Source organism: Ovis canadensis, chromosome 4 (assembly GCF_042477335.2).
Source record: "Ovis canadensis isolate MfBH-ARS-UI-01 breed Bighorn chromosome 4, ARS-UI_OviCan_v2, whole genome shotgun sequence".
Classification (NCBI taxonomy): domain Eukaryota; kingdom Metazoa; phylum Chordata; class Mammalia; order Artiodactyla; family Bovidae; genus Ovis; species Ovis canadensis.
In genome coordinates, this window is record NC_091248.1 from 100,288,873 (window position 1) to 100,307,754 (window position 18,882).

The 18,882-nt window shown below is 42.7% G+C and overlaps 2 protein-coding genes across 8 annotated transcripts in view; one reads left to right on the forward strand and one right to left on the reverse strand.

Annotated features, from left to right (window-relative positions):
* Nucleotides 1-15,253, reverse strand: part of TSPAN12 (tetraspanin 12) — a 67,151-nt gene extending 51,898 nt beyond the window's left edge. Inside the window, exons 1-3 of one of the 7 annotated variants that reach the window (XM_069586907.1) lie at nt 15,107-15,253; nt 14,685-14,860; nt 13,586-13,721 (exon numbers count right to left, since the gene is read on the reverse strand). In XM_069586907.1, the coding sequence (XP_069443008.1) occupies nt 13,586-13,651 (66 nt within the window). In that variant the 5' untranslated portion in view covers nt 13,652-13,721; nt 14,685-14,860; nt 15,107-15,253. Of the gene's footprint in view, nt 1-13,585; nt 13,722-13,977; nt 14,552-14,684; nt 14,978-15,106 lie in introns of those variants that run through there. The other 6 variants (XM_069586912.1, XM_069586908.1, XM_069586913.1 and 3 more) reach the window with 6 other exon arrangements.
* On the forward strand, nt 1,578-15,405 carry LOC138438897 (collagen alpha-1(I) chain-like). The gene is made up of 2 exons (XM_069586915.1): nt 1,578-1,626; nt 13,915-15,405. Exon 2 carries the CDS (start codon nt 14,326-14,328, stop codon nt 15,136-15,138), a length of 813 nt encoding a protein of 270 aa, XP_069443016.1. The 5' UTR covers nt 1,578-1,626; nt 13,915-14,325; the 3' UTR covers nt 15,139-15,405.
* Nucleotides 15,406-18,882: the final 3,477 nt, after the last annotated feature.

The following is an 18,882-nucleotide window of genomic DNA, read 5'->3' on the forward strand; positions in this document are numbered from 1 at the left end:
TTGTTAAACGCCACCATGGGTATGCAATTGACAAAATCAAAAATGTAAGAAATTTTACAGAACCAATGATCTGGTTTCTTTAATTTAAAAAGCTGGGTCATTTGTAGAGATATGGACAGACCTTGAGTCTGTCATACAGAGTGAAATAAGTCAGAAAGAGAAAAACAAATATCATATATTAATGCGTATATATAGAAAAATAGTACAGTTGAACCTAGTTCCAGGGCAGGAGTAGAGACACAGATGTTGAGAACGAATGTGTGGACACAACAAGGGAAGGGGAGGGCAGGATGAATTGGGAGATCGGGTTTGACATAAATACACCACCATATGGAAAACAGATAGCTACTGGGAAGCTGCTGTATAGCCCAGGGAGCTCAGCTCGGTGCTCTGTGATGACCTAGAGGGGTGGGATGGTGGGGTGTGGAAGGGAGGCTCAAGAGGGAGGGGCTCTATGTATACTTACAGCTGATTCACTTTATTCTAGAGCAGTAACTAATACAATATTGTGAAGCAATTATGCTCCAATTAAAAACAAAAAAGCTGGCAAGTGGAATAAAAAGATGTAAGGTGAAACTTTTAACTTAAAAGAGATTGTCCAAGGCCATGTTGACCTGGTTTGGATCCTGATTTAAATGAACCAACCACAAAGAACCATTTATGAGATGATGGGGGATATTTTAACATGACTGGGTATTTGAAAATATTAGGAAATTATTATTTATTATTATAGATATGACAATGGTATTACTTTTTTAAAAGAATCTTTACCTTTTAGAGATACATGCTGAATGGTTTAATAAATAATCATGATGCATGGGAGTTAAGTGGGAAGTGGAGGTTGTGTGGGTAACTGGGGATTAATTATACTGTGCTCTCTACTTCTGGGCATTTTAAATTGTCCATAATTAAAAAAACAAAATTAAACAGCTACTAGCTAGAATATGTTTAAAACGAGTCTGCCTGGGAGGTTTTTCTAAAGGCTGAAGGTTAAGCCTAAGTTCTAAAGGTCTTTCAGAAATTTTTCTCAAATGTGCCTTATCTTAAGTGCAATAGAGTGAATTTCAGCTTAATTTGATTTTTAATAATTTCTGGCATCTTAATGAACATTGATTACCATTATGTTGGAAGTTTTCTTTAAATGCTGAAATAATGAACATACAAGACAGGAATGAGTCTTTACTGACTCCAAGAATGGCCATAAAACACGCTTTCTCAATAAGGGCTCCCAGGTAAGCACAACACCTGGAGCTCTGTGACCTCTTGTACAGTAAAACATAGTCGCCTGCCTGGAAAACCAACTGGTAACCTTATGTGTCTTCATCTGGCTGCAAATACAGTAGATCCCCCCTTATCCAAAGAGGATATCTTGTCAGAAATCCAGCGGATGCCTGAAACCACAGAGTGTCTCAAATCCTGTATATACTAATGGGCGACTCTCATCTGCAGCACGGCTACAGTGGACAAAGGGATGAGCCACATCCGAGGCCTGACCCTGGGAGGCTTCATCCTGCTTCTTAGAACTACATAAAACTTATGAATTGTTGATTTCTGGAATTTTCCATCTACTATTTTAGGACCACGGTTGACCGTGTCTGACTGAAACTACAGAAAATGAAACCGAGGGTAAGGGGAACGACTTCATTTACTCAGCATCAACAATCTGCCTTGTATTCCCTGTATTAGAGTCCCAGACCCAAAAATGCCTAAAAGAAGCAAGATCTCCGCCTCTGTGGAGCTTCTAAATAATTACAGTGTAAAATGTGACATGAAAACTTGTTCAAGGTCTTGCAGATTCTGAATGGTAGAGCTGGATTCAAATCCAGGCCTTCATCTCTGAAGCTTCAGAGTTAGTCACTAACTACCTTCCAAATGTAGAAAGAAGCATTATGCTCCACAACCAGGGGAGGAGCTTAAGTAGAGTGGAGGGTTTCTGTTTCAAAGGAGACGAGGAGCAGAGAGTAGCACGAGGATTGTCTGTCTGTCGTGGCCAGGCTCAATCTGAGCATTCCTTGCTGAATGAAGGCTCAGGGCTCAACGGCCTAAAACAGGTTAAGAACCTCTGGACCACAGCTCAGAGGAGAATTAGGCCAGTTATTACCATCCTCAAAAATACTTTGTATGGGTTTCCCAGGTGGCTCAGTGGTAAAGAATTCACATGCCAGTGCAGGAGACACAAGAGACCCGGGTTCAAGCCCTGCACTGGGAAGATCCCCTGGAGTAGGAAATGGCAACCCACTCAAGCATTCTTGTCTGGAGGAGCCTGGCAGGCTGTGGCAATGAGTGGGCCATGACTGAGTGACACACTTGTGAGCACACACATTACCATCCTCATTCCTGTTGGGAGTGAAGAACAGATTGTAAACCTAATAAGAGTTCCCAGGGGCTCTGTCACAGCGTATTAACTGTGCTTCTAGCTTCTGTAAGCTTGATGCTTTACCATCGTTCTACATGCTCATGCTGGACACATCGTGGTCTGGACAAACCGATAATATGCCTGAATCACCTTGCCTTGGCCACCTTCTACCTGCCCTTAGGAGGAGTCCTTCTCTAAGGAACATAGTTTTCATTTTTAAATACAAACCAACCAATCCAGAGCCCACACTCCCAACCACTCCTTTATCAAGCTCTTTCATTCCAGGCCACTCTACACCTGCCCAAATCACCACAAGGTCCACGTGCCAGATAACTAGGGAAAGAGGCTGCTGAAAGTATTCAAATTAGCCAATCCGAAACCTACTTACCCTGCCTTGCCAGTTCCTTCTTGAAGAAGCCCCAGTAAAAGTACTTGCCCAGAGCCCTTCTCTCCCTGCCTTGTGATGGACCCCATGCTTCCCCCCTTGGCCCACCATGATGAGAACTGTACTCTGTCGCTCAGGATCTTCAAGTATAACACACGACATTTTCAATGACAGTTATCCTCTGATCTGTTGACCTTGAAGTGAAGTGAAGTGAAGTGAAAGTCTCTCAGTCATGTCTGACTCTTTGCAACCTCATAGACTGTAGCCTGCCAGGCTCTACTGTCCATGAAATCCTCCAGGCCAGAATACTGGAGTGGGTAGCCATTCCCTTCTCCAGGGGATCTTCCCAACCCAGGGATCAAATCCAAGTCTCCTGTATTACAGGTGGATTCTTTACCAGCTGAGCTACCAGAGAAGCCATTTTCAATAACAGTTATCTTCTGATCTATTGGCCTTACACAGAACCTATTACAACACACAGAGCTAGCAGGGGACCATGGACCATTTGATTAAATCTGAGGCTAAATGGTCTCCCTCTACTTGGCTATATGTGGGTGTTCAAATAACTTATATGTCTAAGGAGGTCAGGAAATTCTACCATGGTGCCATTTTATTTATTCACCTTAATTCTTTGGCAGTTATCAATAATCCTCTCTTCTACCATTCTTCAGAATAATAACTGATATTGATTTCTCCATGTTTTAATTTCTCACAGGCTGTTGAGCCAATTTTCAATTATCATAGCTCTAAGACAGGTATTAGGGCTTGTGGCTCAGACAGTGAAGAATCTGCCTGCAATGCAAGAGACCTGGGTTTGATCCCTGGTCAGGAAAATCCCCTGGAGAAGGGAATGGATACCCACTCTAGTATTCTTGCCTGGAGAAAATCCATGGACTGAGGCCACAGTCCATGGGGTCACAAAGAGTAGGACATGACTGAGCAACTAACACTTTCACTTTCAAGACAGGTAGCAATAAATGATCAGATTCTTCATTTTGCATAATATAGTATCAGTGGTTGTCATTATATAAACAGTACTTCCATTCATAACTTCCCTGGAGAAGGCAATGGCAACCCATTCCAGTACCCTTGCCTGGAAAATCTCATGGACAGGAGCCAGGTGGGCTGCAGTCCATGGGGTCGCAAAGAGTCGTGCACAACTGAGTAACTAACATCCATTCATAACAAAAATTGTTTTTCTAAAAACAGCATATTCAAAAACATTTCTAATATGGTAGAATGGTTAAAAGCATGGTTCTGAAGTGATTCTTTCAAAAAATATATACTGATCAGCTGCTCTCTGTCAGGGACTGTGCAATGAACTGGAGATATACTGATTGGCAATAGCAGGCACCCTCTTAAATCTATGTTGAAATTTTGTACTAAGTGAAGAGGTCACATGTTAGTCAACTCATGAGAGACATAAATGTGTAACTGTAAACTATAATTAAGACGAAGGAATAATAAGAGTTACTGTAGAAACTCGTTTTAAGGTGGCTGACCTAGTCCATGGGGTCAAAGGGCCTTCTCCAGACAGCTAAGATCTAAAGGATAATTATCAAGTTCATTAGGGAAAGGGGGGCTGAAAAGAACATTCCAGTCAGAAAGTCCCAGAGTGGAAGGCAGCAGGATGTGTTCAAGGAAGGGAGACCGGAACAGGGCAGGCATGAAAAGCCAGACAGGGGCCAGATCAAAGATCCTAGAGGTCATTGTTTGTACGTCATGCGGTCTTGATGACAATGACCATGAGATGCCATTGAATCCAAAAGTCTTGGTTTGAATTTGAGTTCAGCTCTGCTCCTTTCCATCTGTATGACTTTGGGTGTGTCACTTACCCTTTCCTAAGCTTCAGTTTCCTCCCATATAAAACAGTATAATAGCAAGTCCAACTTCATAGAGGATTCCAGGGATGAAAAAAGAGCAGGATTCTTTTACATACTATTACTATCTCAAGCCACTTTTGACCTCAGGGCTTTCTCTTAATCTCTGTCAGTTTAGGAGACAACTCCTAAATCAGTTCAAAAATGGAATCTTCCACTATGTGAAGGTCTAACAAATGGAGGGAAAAGGCAGCCTTGCAATAGAACCATCTACTGAACTTCCACAGCCATTCTTGTTTCTGGCATCTCTAAAACTGAACTCATCGTCATTCTTCTGGAAACCTGTATGTCCCTCCCACTGTTCTTCTTTTCTCAGTAAATGGTATAATCAATGCTTCAGTCACATTCACTGGCACCTTGGCAGGCAGCCTGAGCCTCTCCCTCTTCCTCAGTCTACATCTCATTACTTTCAAATCCTGCAGATTGTTCCTGCAACACGCCTGGTGAATTCCTCCCCCTTTCCTGCCACTTCTGGCTAGTCCAGGCCCTCAACCTCTTGCCAGGCAATTATAATCATCTTAAATAGGACTCTCCAAGTCCATGGATTTCACCTCAAATTCACCCTTCAGTTAGCTTTATAAAACGCAAATCAAGTTCTTCTGCTTATAAAGCTCTAATAGCTGCCCCTTATGGCTCCTTGCCATCTCTCAGTTCTGCTTCCTCCAGCTCTCTCCTAGAGAATATAGTTTAAATTCTGCAGCAGACACACAGGGCCCTCTCCAGTTACCCTTTGACCTCTTCCTTCAACTTATTTCCTGCCAGCTCCTTCCCACACACATTCTGTCCTTGGATGACCAAAGTCCAGCTTCTGCTTCTCTGATATGTACCTATGTCTTTGTCCCTGTAGTTCCCTCTGCCTGAAATGCAATTCTGCCCCAGCCTGTCCATCTCAGGAGCAGAGCAACCTTATCCTTAAAGACCAGTTCAAATACGAAGATTTTCTCCCAGCTCCCTCCTTACCCAGAGTCAGTGTTCTTGTCTAGGCTTCAGAGCACCGACCTATTGGTGCCTCATCCACTAGAGGTCACAGACCACTGCCTCTAGCTTCCTCTCACAATAGAGTACCAGGCCCAGGAGTGAGACCTGCTACATGTTAGATGAATGAATGAGAACATAATTAAAGGAAGATGATTTCAACTTGTCACATAAGCTAACTAATGGAGAAGCTCAGCAAAATCAGGAGATGCTTTAAGTAGAACCGAGCTTTCTATCACTGGACGTTTTCCAGAAGAGAGACGCTTGCCACATTACATGATCAGAAATTTATATATCAGGTCAGAAGCTGGCTTAAGTGTTCTCAAAAGTCCTTTAAACTACAAACGTTGTATTCTACTTTGCCCAACTGCTTTTTTTCACTGTAGTTATCCAAGTGTCACAACTGTGCTTAGAGTTATCAGGCAAAATAAATAACACCAACACAAGCTTGATCTCAGAGAAAGCAAGCAATTCCGAAAAGAAGCTGCTTTTTATTATGACATTATTTCCAGCCACGTTAAGTGTATGAGAACAGTTCAATTCTCAGAACGATTTTACTCACTAGGGTTGAGAAAATAATAATGGTAACAATGAATACAGTACATACTATAGCAAGAAACCAAGCTAAAATGAGATTCAGTCACCTCAATATCTAATCCCGATGTTATTAAATCCAGAAGGACAAATTATGCAAGTAATTTAGGACTCCTTACTAATAATGCTGCTGCTGCTACTGCTGCTAAGTCGCTTCAGTCGTGTCCAACTCTGTGCGACCCCATAGACGGAAGCCCACCAGGCTCCCCCGTCCCTGGGATTCTCCAGGCAAGAACACTGGAGTGGGTTGCCATTTCCTTCTCCAATGCATGAAAGTGAAAAGTGAAAGGGAAGTCACTCAGTCGTGTCCGACTCTTCATGACCCCATGGACTGCAGCCCACCAGGCTCCTCTGCCCATGGGATTTTCCAGGCAAGAGTACTGGAGTGGGTTGCCATTGCCTTCTCCAACTAATAATGCTATTGTCCACTAATTTTGCAACTTAAAATAATTCTTCAACTGCCTTTCATGATGACTAAATTATTAGTGCATTTTATCACATGTAGTAAGATTCATAGCTGCTTACATCTTCTCCAATAAATATTAACTGCAGTTCAAGAAATATTTAGAAAATAACACAAATATTACTTTTTTAAGATTCTTTTTTATGTGAACTATTTTCACAGTCTTTATTGAATTTGTTACCATATTGCTTCTATTTTCTGTTTTGTTCTTTTTTTTTTGCCACAATGCATGTGGGAGCTTAGCTCCCTGACCAGGGATCCAGCCTGCACCCTGAACACTGAAGGTAAAGTCTTAACCACTGGACCGCCAGGAAAGTCCTCACAAATATTACTCTAAAGAAATATATTTAATGTACTATTTGGCAGGTCCTTTGCCACCTTCTGTCTTGCAAAAACATTTAGAAAATGTGAGCTCTCAACAAATATTTATAAAAATGAAATGTGCTATGTTGCTGCTACATACTGGCTTTGCTTGAATCTAATCATGTAAAAAATGAAAATCAAGTTTTCTAAATCAGAATTTATTATGAAATGTATATGTATAGTTTCTACCAAATAGTAAGGTCACAGTCAAAAAACAGCCATTTACATCCTTCAGCTGTCTGACACACATAATATATAATCTCATATAAAGTGACAGTAACACCAGTCATTTCTGCTCAAGGCTGACAGATGTCTAAAGCCACCTACCTAAACTTCTCTTTTTATGTCAAATCTGTTAGCAGAGAGCAGAATGGGGAACAGATACCAGGAACTTAGTTACATTTCTGTCTCTACAGAGGACTTGGACAAGTAATTCAAACTTTTAGAAACTCTGTTTGCTCATGTTGAAAATGAAGAAATTGAACTAGGTGCTCTTAAAATTCCCTTTTTTCTTAAAAAACAAAAAGACTCTAACTGTTATTTATTCAAATGTAAAGGTAAATCAGTTTTTGATCATTTGGAAGCTGGTAGCCCAAGGCAAGGACTTCCCAGGAACATGCCCATTTCACGTTTCCAGGCCTGCTCCCCTCTGCTTTTTAATCAGTTCACGCCTCAACCAGCTTCCCTTCTAGCACCGGGAGCAGCAGCAGAAAAGAGCAAACAGATAAGACTGTTGGTAAACGCTGTGAAAGAGCAGGCATTGTAAATGATGGCTGAAATGAGTTCCGGAGATTACTTGTGGGCATCGTTTAAGCATGAGCATCTGCTAATTAGGCCTGAATAAATCAATAGCACCTTGGAACGGTGCTAATAGTTTCTACAGATCGTGTTGCCCTGCAGACAGGTGGCCATACATCCTGCTCTGACCAAGATGGCTCCGCTTTGAACCCCTGTTATCCTGGCATCATTATCAAGAGAGATGATCCCTTTAACTTAACTATCAAACTTGGCCTGATTTCCACAATAAATCTGGTTACTCCATAGACACTGCCAGTCAAAGAAGGGGGAATGGCCTTGTTCTACACCATGGTTTCTTCGAAGCCATGACTGTGACTGTTCTGAGTGGAGATGATGAGCGAGGGGCCTATGAGTCCAGCTGACAGCAAGACTGTGCCCCAAAGAAACCTCCATGCCCTTCTCCTTGAAACGCTTCCTTAAGAAGCATGCAGTGGCCTGTCTTTGCTCAGCTGAGCCAACTGCATTAAAAAAAAAAATGTATTAGCGTTGCCCCTGAGACTAAAGTTTACTTAATGTTTATTTTTAAAAAGCACTGACATTTCTTGGAGGGCTCCCCACTATTCCTTAGGAAGAGTTAAAGTAAACTGGAATGCCTTTCATAGTATAAAGCTGGGCGGGGGGAATAGCATCAATTTTAAAAGTAGTATTTTCATATGACTGTATAAATGCTGTGTGAATGCAAACACCCACTTGCCAAGAACCTCTTTAGGGTCTTCATGGGTCAAACACCTAAGATTCACTACAGAGAGCTGCAGAAAAAGAAACCAAACATAGAGCCTTCTGTTTTTTTCATCTAGCTTGTACGGATCCCAAAAGTGTGAACCAGATTTCCTGTCTACTTTTTAAGCTTGCTTTTATAAATTTTTTTTCATATTTCACCAAGAGTAGTTCCTCTCTCTTGCTACTATCTTTGGTTATAGCAACAATGCCTCCTATCTGCTGGTGAGAAAAGAGACTTTAATACAGATGGGATATTATACTTATAGGAAATAATAAACAAACGTGTGAGGAATGTTGTGTTCACCAATTTCAGGAATTTCCAAAAAGAACATATGCATTCATATTTCCAATAGCAGAAAATTATCATCTAAGAATGGCAAACACTCATGCGATAAAGCCACAGAAGTTCTTTAAAATGGAGGAAAGCTTTCACTTATGAAATAATATGTCATTTAGAAAGGAAAAGTGTGATACATTTGAGGTTAAAATAACCCATTTCCTTGCTCCATCGTGGCCAGAACGTGAATCATGGTCTCAGAAGAGCTCTTCGGGCAGTTTGTTCATATTCCCTCTGTCTCATGTGCCCTTCCCCATTACAAACCCACAAAACTCATGACAGACCTCAGAGGTCCAGATCTTTCTGCCCACTCCGATACAGCTGAAGTAGTCTCATGCTTCTTTAAGTAAAAGAGCCACTCAACAGATGGTGAATCAAGGTGACCAGATACATAGCAATGAATGAATTTGGTGCAACTGTGATCCTGAATACTCTGTGAATTGTTTCCTCTTCGATAGGTCTATCTATACCTCCCACTTAAAAATTAAATATGCAAGATATAATTTTACCAAAAAGAATCAGCTTGATATCCAACTCCCAGAACACAAAACCAAAATTGTATAGGTCCTCAGTGTTTTTCCAAATAAAATTTATTTTTCTTTCCTTAAAATTCTCGTTTGGTAGAGAAGGGGAGAAGATATCAGTATAGTGGAAGTAAATAGCATAAAAGTCTACATTAAGTGCTGCTGCTGCTGCTGCTGCTAAGTCGCTTCAGTCGTGTCCGACTCTGTGCGACCCCATAGACGGCAGCCCACCAGGCTCCCCCATCCCTGGGATTCTCCAGGCAAGAACACTGGAGTGGGTTTCCATGTCCTTCTCCAATGCATGAAAGCGAAACGTGAAAGTGAAGTCGCTCAGTCGTGTCCGACTCTTAGCGACCCCATGGACTGCAGCCTACCAGGCTCCTCCGTCCATGGGATTTTCCAGGCAAGAGTGCTGGAGTGGGGTGCCATTGCCTTCTCCGACATTAAGTGCTAGTCTATGTTTAATGCTTCCCTGGTGGCTCAGCAGTAAAGAATCTGCCTGCCAATGCAGGAGACTCGGGTTTGATGCCTGAGTTGGGAGGATCCTCTGGAGAAGGAAATGGCAATCCACTCCAGTATTCTTGCCTGGGAGATCCCATGGACAGAGGAGACTGGTGGGCTATAGTCCACAGGGTCCCAAAGAGCCAGGCACAACTCAGCAACAGAAACAAGAAATGCTAGGTGAAAAGTAAAAGGATACAGCTTTTGTTCCCAAAGGTAACAAGAGCAGTTATCTCAATCCCACAAAACCAGACACCAGAACAAAATCATTCTCTCTATCCTCATGATAAACTCAAGTTCATGCCACACTGGTTTGTTCTGCTTCTAATTCCAAAAGAACTAAAAGCAAGGATTAAAGCCTTGCTCTTCCAAGTTTGGCACTCAGACCAGAGGCAATAGCATCACAGAAAGGCTTTTAGGAATGCAGGTTCTCAGGCCCAACCCCAGGGGTGCCAAATCAGAATCTGCATTTTAATAAGATGCCCAGGTGATTTGTAGGCACATGGAGGTTTGAGAAGCACTGCTGTGGAGGACTTGGAATGAGCAGGTAGACAGCTAATCCCTTCCTACTGAAGATGTTTACTTCTCTGCTGCAAATAAATTCACCACCAATCCCAACAGTAAAACTTCTGCTGCGCTTAGAGGAAAAAAAAAAAAAGAGATTTTGAATCTGTTCTGCTAACTTACTAACAACTGAATGAACTTCTCTGAGTAACGTCTCTTTACTACTCCTCCACTCCCATTTTTCATGGCTATTATGAGAATTAGATGAGAAATTAGTCTAAGGATGTCCAGGAATGTGCCCGGTAAAAGGAATAAAACTGCTTCTCATTCAATAAAGAAATATAGGATCTGCAAACATAGCTTTATCATTGAAAGAATAACATCAGTGTTCCCAAAGTTAGTGTATATGTTTCATACAGCTATGATAAAACTCCCAACACATATTTTTAATTGTACAAAACAATCTTAAAATCCATATGGAAAAAGAAACTTTAACCAAGATAAGAAAGGCAGGTGCTTTAAGAGAACACAAGAACAATATATATATAATTCAAGAGAAAAATTCTACTGAAAACATACAAAAATCTGTTTACATAAAATGATTTGTTTATATAAAAGTGATGCTCAAGCTTACTGCTAGTGGAGGAGGAAAAAAAGTAAAGTAACAGTGAAATAATATTTTAAACTTTTCAGATTGGTGGAAGTCAAAAGGTGTCATAATACCAACAAGTTGGCAACAAATAGTTGTGTACCTATAACAGAGTATACGGGTACTTTTATTTGTAGGAGATGGATTCCCAGGACAGTATTACTAGATCAAAGGAATGCAGGAGTGGTAGAAATAGTAGTAGTATTAGTCATAACAATAACAGTTACTACTATTACTACAACAATGACTATTACTAATACAATGATTCCTTTGACTCAGCTGGTAATCTTCTTATTACAGTAGACTATTACTGAGCATCATTAGGTAGCAGCAGTAACAACTGCAGGTACTACAGCAATTATTGCTACTGCTGCTACATCGATGGCTCTTATTAAGTAGCACTGCCCAAGTGCTTTATGTACATCAACTCTAATCCTTCCAACAACTCTAAAATATAGGAACTACCATTCCTATTTCACCAACTAGGAAACTGAGACACTAAATATGCCTGGCAAACATAGTAAGAACTACATAAATATCAGCTATTTGGTTGTCATCATCACATATCCTCTCACATAGCAATCCCACTCCTGCAACTCTAGCCAAATGAAAAAAGCAGCCTAATAAAAAACAGCAAAAATGTACAGATGAATGTACCTGAATGGGTATATGTGGACAGGTAAGAGAAAAGATATTTTCTCATGAAATAAAGAAAAATACAGAGGGATGCACTCTATGCAGTTACCACATATTATTTTGGTGGCAAAGAGATGATATTTGGAGAAGAGAAGGGCTAGAGAAAAGGGGAAGCAATTTCAATAAATCAGAAGATGCACACAGAAAGTGAGAGTGTTCAAGTACCAGATAACAACAAAGAAATAACATTCTACATTCTCTGGGGACACAAAGAGCCTGGAGGAATTTAAGGACTAGGTGTTTTAAATTTCATTACTCAGAAGGGCTATATTTTTGTTAAATGATTTGAATCTCCCCAACACATACACATGATACAAATTATTGAGAAAATTGCCAAAAAAATTATTCTTTGTCGAATAAAAAACGCCGTAGTAATTCCAAGGTTCAAACACAATAATCATCCAAGTGAAGGCCCTGTCTAGGGGCAAGAAAGCCAAGTTCTGTTCCTGGCACTATCACCAATGGGCTATTTGACCTTTGGCAAGTCACTAACCTACATCTATTTTTCTCATACCCAAAGTAAGGAAGTTCAACCAGATCATCTTTAAATTCCCTTTTAGTTATAAAAATGTGATGATTCTGTAATTAAAAACCATAAAGCAGAAAAGTGAAAAACTAGTAAACAGGAGTAACCGTTATTACGTATTTTAGAGACACAGTGTTAGAGATCTTAATACTTCATAGGTAAGCAGATAATTTAATGACCCACTTAAATATGTACATTTTTAGAATTAAAAACTGCAATAAGATCAATTAGGTATTTTACATTTCCAGGTGGCAAATATGCTTTAATTTTCATGTTGAGAAAAAAAATGTTGCCTGTTTTGATAGCTTTCCAATTACTTGCAGAACTAAGGCTTAATCTGTCACCTTAAAATGGAACCATCCATAAGTTCAACCAAAATGTCATCCTCTAGAGACCATATGTCATAACCAAATGCAAAAAAGCTGCTCAAGCCCAGCCGGTCAGCCAAATAAACATATTACTCATTAAAAATTCCAACAGAACATTCTGAATATAAATTATTAATAGAATACAAATTTGGCACACAAAAAAAGTATCTGCTTAAACTTGACAGCTTCTGAAAGCAACACTTAATTTTTATAGTTTCCTCATAAGTTTTGTAAATAACAATGTGATTATTAATAACACTTACTGAACATTTATGCCTGGCTGCAAAGCATAAAAAGTCACTAACTCACAAGGCATAAAGATTTCCATGAGCTTGTTAAATTTTATGTATTTTATTTCCTTAAATGGTTATGGGATTTTCCAAAAGCATACACAAAATTCCTTAAAACTTTGCCAACTTAGAAATAGTTACATGAAAACCACCTTTTCAGACTATAAGGAATCTCCTAGAAAACTCTACGCAGTCTCTTAATAGGATATCTGGGTATGAATTCCTACAACCAAAAAAAAAAAAATAGTAAGACTTCTTGCTCCAACCAAATTTTATAGGATGACGTAAGGAAACAATTTATGGCTTGCACGGTTATCTGAAATTCCTGAAAACAAGCAGTTCCCTAAGTAGTATGTCAAAATTTTCTTATCTACAAGCACAAGCACGTGCATTTATTTATATCCCTAGATTAACTTCAGGTCTAATTTTACTGCCACTGGTATCCAGGGGTGGATTTCTTTTTTCTAATTACAAATGGAACTTGAGCTAGATCAAAGGCATTTAAAGGTCAAAATATACTTCTGCGAAAAATACAGGGTGTGAGCGCATGTAATTAATTAATGCTTAGCCATGCCCTTTGGCGCTTTATGTGGTGGCTGCAGGAAACCGAGGCCAGCCGTCCCCACCTGTTGGTGCAAGTGGGCTGCTTGACTTACCCAGAAGAGCAGATTGAGCGCGTAGAGCAGGCAGCGCAAGCACTTCACAGAATCTTCTCTGGCCATCGTGAGCCCCAAGAGAGAGAAGCCCCATCCTTTCAACACATCCTACCCCCACGGGCTAAACAGCAGCCATCTGCAGAGAGGGAGGGGGGAGAACAGGACACTCCTGACCACCGCGCTCCCCAACCCCCGCCCATCTCTCCTCTGTCCGCCCTCAGCCGGGTCCAGGGTCTGGTCCGAAGCCTATTTCATTCTAGACATCGCTTCATCGAAAATCACTTGTTAAAGTTATAATAGTAACCTAAACTTCCCGAAGTTCTAAACAGGCTTCAGATAACACCTGCTGGGAAGAGAAAAGATCGTCTCCCTAGATGAATGAATGCGCGCACCAGATTTGCGTTCTCAGGAGACACGCGGCGGTGTCCTCTGCATTCTGATGAGACGCTCTTTAAAACCTCCCTCAATCCACGCCGCTCCTCTGGGACAGCCCTGCTCCGAGTGGTCCCGAAGGTTGGAAAGCACACCACCCACCCTCCGCCCCCCGGAGATGTCACAGATGCCGCCCCCGACATCGAAGGTGCGAGTGCCCCTCTCAGTGGGACAGTTCCTGCGCCCCCCACCTCCGCAGCCCCTTCCGCATCCCGCAGCTCCGGTGTGAACACGGGCCACTGGAGGGGGCGCAGCGCTGAGCTGGGATTCCGCCCGGCGACTAGGGTTTCTCTGGGAGAATGTGAGAAATGATGTTTCGGCCCCGGAATGATGGATTAGCCGGGGGCGGGGGGCGGGGAGGGGCGCGGAGGGGCGCAGGGGAATTAGGGCCGGTGCAGCTGTGCAGACGCCGGCTTAGTCATTCATGTCCCCCTCCCCCGGCCCCGACCCGGGTCCCGGCCGCGACCCCGCGCTCCCAGCCGCCGGAGGAGCACAAAGCCCAGCGCGGTCAGCGGCCCCGCCACCCCGGCGCGCGCCCCCGGCAGGGCGCGCGGGGAAGCGCGGGCGGCTGGGAGCCCCGGAGCCAGCTTCTAAGTAGTTTAGCACACAGCGCCGGCGGGCTGGCGGGACAGCGGGCAGGAAGGACGAGAGACGCGCGGCCACTCACCGTCCGCACCGGGCTCCGCGCCCCGATCCCGCCGGGGGACAGTCTGGGAAGCACGGCGGGGGCTCATCGGGGCAGGGGCGCTCCTCCCGGACAGCCGCAGGGCTGCATTGGCTCAAACTGGAGACGCTTCCTTCTCTTCCTCTCCTCCCGACACCCCCAGCCGCCGTCGCCGCCTCCTGGGAAAAAGGAAAAAAAAAAAAAAAAGTCCTGGGCAGCAGTTGCTGGAAAGTCTCTGCTAAGCCACCTCCCAGCGCCGCTGTCCCTCCCAAGTCCACGCCAAGTCCGGACGAGGCAGCGGCGGCGGCCAGGGCCAGCTGCACGCATTCTCGGCGCATGCTCGGGCCGCTGGCCGCCCGGCCGCGAGCCTGGTGGCTGTTTCTTGTCCCCTAGCGAGTCGCGAGCCCCCCGAAGGGACACCTCACCTTTACGCGGGCCAGAGAAAGCTAAAGCCTAGGCGCTTTGAAAACGTTCGTGCAACAGAGCCCTTTAAAATGGTGGTGTCGGAGGAGGGGAGGCTGGGTTATAGCCATAGGGAAACAGGCTTTTATTATATGAAAATATTTGTGTTTGAGAAGGGGGGTGAAGGAGTGGCCCAACCTAGTTCCTGCAATGAGAAACTAGTTTTCACAACCTTTCGAGAGCCACCTCCTGTGATTTGTCACTAAGGTGGTGCCCTCTACTCCTTCTTATTGCTTTAAAAAAAAAAAAAAAAGAAAGAAAAGAAAAAAAAACAACAGTTCTTTCCCACTAGCATAAAGCACTCAGAGCAGTTACTTACACCCCAGGGTAGGCATGTGGAGGTCTGACACCCAGAATAGGAAGAATGCCCTTAACTCTTTCACAAGTAGTCCAAATTTTCTAAAGATTTCTTGCAATAAGATTGAGTTTTAACTGGGTGGTTTATCTTGAATTGTGTACAGTAGTGATGGGTTTTGAATTTTTTTTTTACTAGAAATTTAGGAGATCTGATTAGGGGAAACTGTACTTCCAAATATGCCTTCTTCTTTGAAAGTTAAGAAATTCCTCATGTAAAATCCTATCTAATTGCTGTTTTATGCCTTGTGGTAGGTAGTTCACATTTCTGATGACTTCTGTTCACACGTGTGGCAAATAAAGTTTCACTAACAAATATGAATTACCTAAAAATATAAGCAAATATCTTTGAAGAAACACAGCCTTTGACTGTGTGGATCACAATAAACTGTGGAAAATTCTGAAAGAGATGGGAATACCAGACCACCTGACCTGCCTCTTGAGAAACCTATATTCAGGTCAGGAAGCAACAGTTAGAACTGGACATGGAATAACACACTGGTTCCAAATAGGAAAAGGAGTATGTCAAGGCTGTATATTGTCACCCTGCTTATTTTGCTTATGTGCAGAGTACATTATGAGAAATGCTGGGCTGGAAGAAGCACAAGCTGGAATCAAGACTGCTGGGAGAAATATCAATAACCTCAGATATGCAGATGACACCACCCTTATGGCAGAAAGTGAGGAGGAACTCAAAAGCCTCTTGATGAAAGTGAAAGAGGAGAGTGAAAAAGTTGGCTTAAAGCTCAACATTCAGAAAACGAAGATCATGGCATCTGGTCCCATCGCTTCATGGGAAATAGATGGGGAAACAGTGTAAACAGTGTCAGGCTTTATCTTTTTGGGGGCTCCAAAATCACTGCAGATGGTGATTGCAGCCATGAAATTAAAATATGCTTACTCCTTGGAAGAAAAGTTATGACCAACCTAGATAGCATATTCAAAAGCAGAGACATTACTTTGCCAACAAAGGTCTGTCTAGTCAAGGCTATGGTTTTTCCAGTAGTCATGTATGGATGTGAGAGTTGGTTAATGAGGAAAGCTGAGAGCTGAAGGATTGATGCTTTTGAGCTGTGGTGTTGGAGAAGACTCTTGATAGTCCCTTGGACTGCAAGGAGATCCAACCAGTCCATTATAGAGGAGATCAGCCCTGGGATTTCTTTGGAGGGAATGATGCTGAAGCTGAAACTCCAGTGCTTTGGCCACCTCATGTGAAGAGTTGACTCATTGGAAAAGACTCTGATGCTGGGAGGGATTGGGGGCAGGAGGAGTAGGGGACGACAGAGTATGAGATGGCTGGATGGCATCACTGACTCAATGGATGTGAGTCTGAGTGAACTCCGGGAGTTGGTGATGGACAGGGAGGCCTGGCGTGCTGCGATTCATGGGGTCGCAAAGAGTCAGACACGACTGAGCAACTGAACTGAACTGAACTGAATAATAGGAGTCCTACTTAAATTTTTTTCAGAGTAGACAGGGAGTAAAAAGGAGTCCTACATCCACCATTGCCTCTTTAGCATCAATTGCTACATGACCAGGGTAATAAAGAGACACACATTGTCATTTGCATAGAAGTAAAATTAAGGCAAGAATACACAGAAGAACTATACAAAAAAGATCTTCACAACCCGGATAATCATGATGGTGTGATCACTCACCTAGAGCCAGACATCCTGGAATGTGAAGTCCAGCGGGCCTTGGAAAGCATCACTACAAACAAAGCTAGTGGAGGTGACGGAATTCCAGTTGAGCTATTTCAAAACCTGAAGGATGATGCTGTGAAAGTGCTGCACTCAATATGCCAGCAAATTTGGAAAACTCAGCAGTGGCCACAGGACTGGAAAAGGTCAGTTTTCATTCCAATCCCAAAGAAAGGCAATGCCAAAGAATGCTCAAACTACCACACAATTGCACTCATCTCACATGATAGTAAAGTAATGCTCAAAATTCTCCTAGCCAGGCTTCAGCAGTATGTGAACCATGAACTTCCAGATGTTCAGTCTGGTTTTAGAAAAGACAGAGGAACCAGAGATCAAATTGCCAACATCCGCTGGATCATGGAAAAAGCAAGAGAGTACCAGAAAAACATCTATTTCTGCTTTATTGACTATGCCAAAGCCTTTGACTGTGTGGATCACAATAAACTGTGGAAAATTCTGAAAGAGATGGGAATATCAGACCACCTGACCTGCCTCTTGAGAAATCTATATGCAGGTCAGGAAGCAACAGTTAGAACTGGACATGGAACAACAGACTGGTTCCAAATAGGAAAAGGAGTACGTCAAGGCTGTATATTGTCGCCCTGCTTATTTAACTTCTATGCAGAGTACATCATGAGAAACACTGGGCTGGAAGAAGCACAAGTTGAAATCAAGATAGCTGGGAGAAATATCAATAACCTCATATATGCAGATGACACCACCCTTATGGCAGAAAGTGAAGAGGAACTACAAAGCCTCTTGATGAAAGTGAAAGAGGAGAGTGAAAAAGCTGGCTTAAAGTTCAACATTCAGAAAACGAAGATCATGGCATCTGGCCCCATCACCTCATAGGAAATAGATGGGGAAACAGTGTCAGACTTTATTTTTTGGGGCTCCAAAATCACTGTAGATGGTGATTGCAGCCATGAAATTAAAAGATGCTTACTCCTTGGAAGGAAAGTTATGACCAACTTAGATAGCATATTCAAAGCAGAGACATTACTTTGCCGACAAAGGTCTGTCTAGTCAAGGCTATGGTTTTTCCAGTGGACATGTGTGGATGTGAGAGTTGGACTGTGAAGAAAGCTGAGTGCTGAAGAATTGATGCTTTTGAACTTTGATCTTGGAGAAGACTCTTGAGAGTCTCTCTCCAACCAGTCCGTTACAAAGGAGATCAGTCCTGGGTGTTCTTTGGAAGGAATGATGCTAAAGCTGAAACTCCAGTACTTTGGCCACCTCATGCAAAGAGTTGACTCATTGGAAAAGACTCTGATGCTGGGAGGGATTGGGGGCAGGAGGAGAAGGGGACGACAGAGGATGAGATGGCTGGATGGCATCACTGACTTGATGGACGTGAGTTGAGTGAACTCTGGGTGTTGGTGATGGACAGGGACACCTGGCGTGCTCCAATTCGTGGGGTCGCAAAGAGTCGGACACGACTTTGCAACTGAACTGAACTGAACTGAACTGCACTGAAAATTAAGACCTAAAGAGAATTTGAATGTCCTGGGTTATGGGAGGAAAAGTCTTGGCAAGCAAGTGGCTAAGCTGAGTGTAAGGCAGCAAGCTTCAAAGAGCACAAAGACAGTCATACACTCCAAACACCAAGAAAATGTCCAGTCACCCATTAGATGAGGTTAAGTCTGGCCACAAAGTATCTTTTGGACTCCGCAGCAAGGAGCAAA

Bases quoted from the DNA above. Each gene is read 5' to 3' on its own strand.
- LOC138438897 (XM_069586915.1), top strand. From the start codon at position 14,326: ATGATGTTTCGGCCCCGGAATGATGGATTAGCCGGGGGCGGGGGGCGG.